This window comes from Ixodes scapularis, unplaced genomic scaffold (genome assembly GCF_016920785.2).
Source record: "Ixodes scapularis isolate PalLabHiFi unplaced genomic scaffold, ASM1692078v2 PGA_scaffold3__209_contigs__length_174095766, whole genome shotgun sequence".
In the NCBI taxonomy this organism is placed as follows: Eukaryota; Metazoa; Arthropoda; class Arachnida; order Ixodida; family Ixodidae; genus Ixodes; species Ixodes scapularis.
This window is the reverse complement of record NW_024609868.1, coordinates 67,809,754-67,811,896: the sequence shown is the minus strand read 5'-3', so window position 1 is coordinate 67,811,896 and position 2,143 is coordinate 67,809,754. Positions and strand designations below refer to the sequence as shown.

General features: G+C 46.9%; 1 protein-coding gene across 1 annotated transcript; it reads left to right on the top strand.

The window, feature by feature from the left end:
* The first annotated feature begins 836 nt into the window (after positions 1-836).
* Positions 837-1,907, top strand: LOC121837200. Its single transcript, XM_042292754.1, has one exon. The coding sequence runs from the start codon at positions 837-839 to the stop codon at positions 1,905-1,907; it is 1,071 nt and encodes a 356-aa protein (XP_042148688.1).
* Positions 1,908-2,143: the final 236 nt, after the last annotated feature.

The following is a 2,143-nucleotide window of genomic DNA, read 5'->3' as shown; positions in this document are numbered from 1 at the left end:
CGAACAAATTGCCAGCGTTTTGGGACCTGGAACATCTTGGAATCACAGACAAGGAAGATAGGTCCCAGGAAACGGTGTTACAGACATTTGAAGAGTCGATTTGTTGGACTGAAGGCAGGTATGAAGTCTCACTACCCTGGAAGACCAACAAAAGAACCGAGCTCCAGGACAACAAGGAGCTGGCGACAGCAAGGTTAAACGGGTTGATACGAAAACTCCGGAGAGATGAAAACCTGCTGAACACTTACGACAGTGTGATCCGTCAATATTTGAAGGATGAGCATGCAGAGGTGGTTCCAGATGCGAAGAAAAATACAGGACGGCAGTACTACATGCCGCACCATGCGGTAATACGCGAGGAGGCGCTCACAACGAAGATTAGAATCGTATTTGACGCCTCATCTCACCAACAAGGAAGTGAGAGTCTCAACGGATTTCTTGAAACGGGACCAAAGGCATCTGACGACCTATTACAGGTTCTCCTGAGGTTCCGAGTCAATAAAATAGCGATGACAGCAGATGTTCAGAAGGCATTTCTGCAAATATCAGTAAAAGAAAGAGACCGAGATTCGCTACGCTTCTTGTGGTTTGGAGAGAGGCCCACAACAACCGGTCAGTTACCACCAATACAGGAGTGGAGGATGACCCGCGTTCCGTTTGGGACGACATCCAGTCCGTTCTTGCTGACAGCTACCCTACAGCATCATTTCCGAACAGTTCAAAACCACCCGGAGACAGCTCAGGTTCTAGCGAAATCGTTCTATGTCGACGATCTCTTGACTGGCGCCCAGAGTGAAGCAGCAGCAGTCAAGCTGTTTAAGGAAACACAAGACATCATGCAACAAGCTGGCCTGAATCTTCAAAAATGGGCATCCAACAGCAAGACACTGCAAAGATTGTTCCAAAAAGGAGTCCCCCAACCAACTGATATGGCGACAGACACCAAGGTGCTTCGAATGCATTGGAATACAGAGGAGGACACTTTGAAGTTGTCATTGACCTCGACGTTGAACTTCTTGAAAACGAAATTAAGTACAAAGCGATATGTCCTTCAAGCTGCCAATAGAATCTACGACATCATGGGATTGCTATCACCTTTCACCATCCGAGTCAAGATTATGTTCCAAAAACTGTGGGAATTAAAGATAGACTGGGACAATAGTCTTCCTGAGAACATACAACAAGAGTGGAACACGTGGTGCAACGAGATTCCACACCTACAAGTCATATCCATATCTCGATTCTTGTTCGAGGAACTCCGAGACACTACGCTGTTTTACGAACTACATGTCTTCACTGACGCCAGTCCGAAGGCTTACGGCGCAGTTGTCTACTTAAGAACATCTGACTCTGAGAACACAGTAGAAACACATCTACTACTTGCAAAGGCGCGAGTAGCACCTCTTACAAAGCTGACACTCCCTCGCTTAGAGCTGATGGGAGCTCTCATCGGTTCTAGATTACTGCGCTATGTAGAAAAGACGTTGTCGCTTCAAGACCACGAAGTATACTTGTGGACAGACTCTACCATAACGTGGAAGTGGATACAAGGTCAAAGTCACCGGTGGGAGACATTTGTTGCTAATAGGGTGAGGGAAATCCAAAACAACACGCCTACAGCTCGCTGGAGATTCTGCCCAGGTAAAGAAAACCCGGCAGATTGCCTAACAAGAGGACTCTCCGCGTCAAACCTAGAGTCAAACAACTTGTGGTGGACTGGCCCTTCTTGGCTCAAGAAACCGTCACCAGAATGGCCACAGGCGCATCCCGAACGAGACGACCTAGACGACATGAAAGACAATGACATCAAAACCAATGTACCGCAAGTAACAACTGCCGTAGACAATCCTGTACTTGACTTGCAACGCTACAGCGAGCTCTCAAGGGTCCTACGCGTCACTGCTTAGATTTACCGTTTCAAAGAAAACACTGGCGCACTGAAGGAATTGTCTAACTACCTTTTAACGGCAGAACTCAAAAGAGCGGAACAATACTGGATAAAGGTCACACAAAAAAATGAATTCTCGGGAGAACTTCAGAGCATACGAAATGGAAGGCCGCTGAGCAAGTCATCGAAACTAAAAGATTTGACACCTTTCATAGATGACATCGGAGTTTTACGCGTAGGCGGTCGTCTCCAACA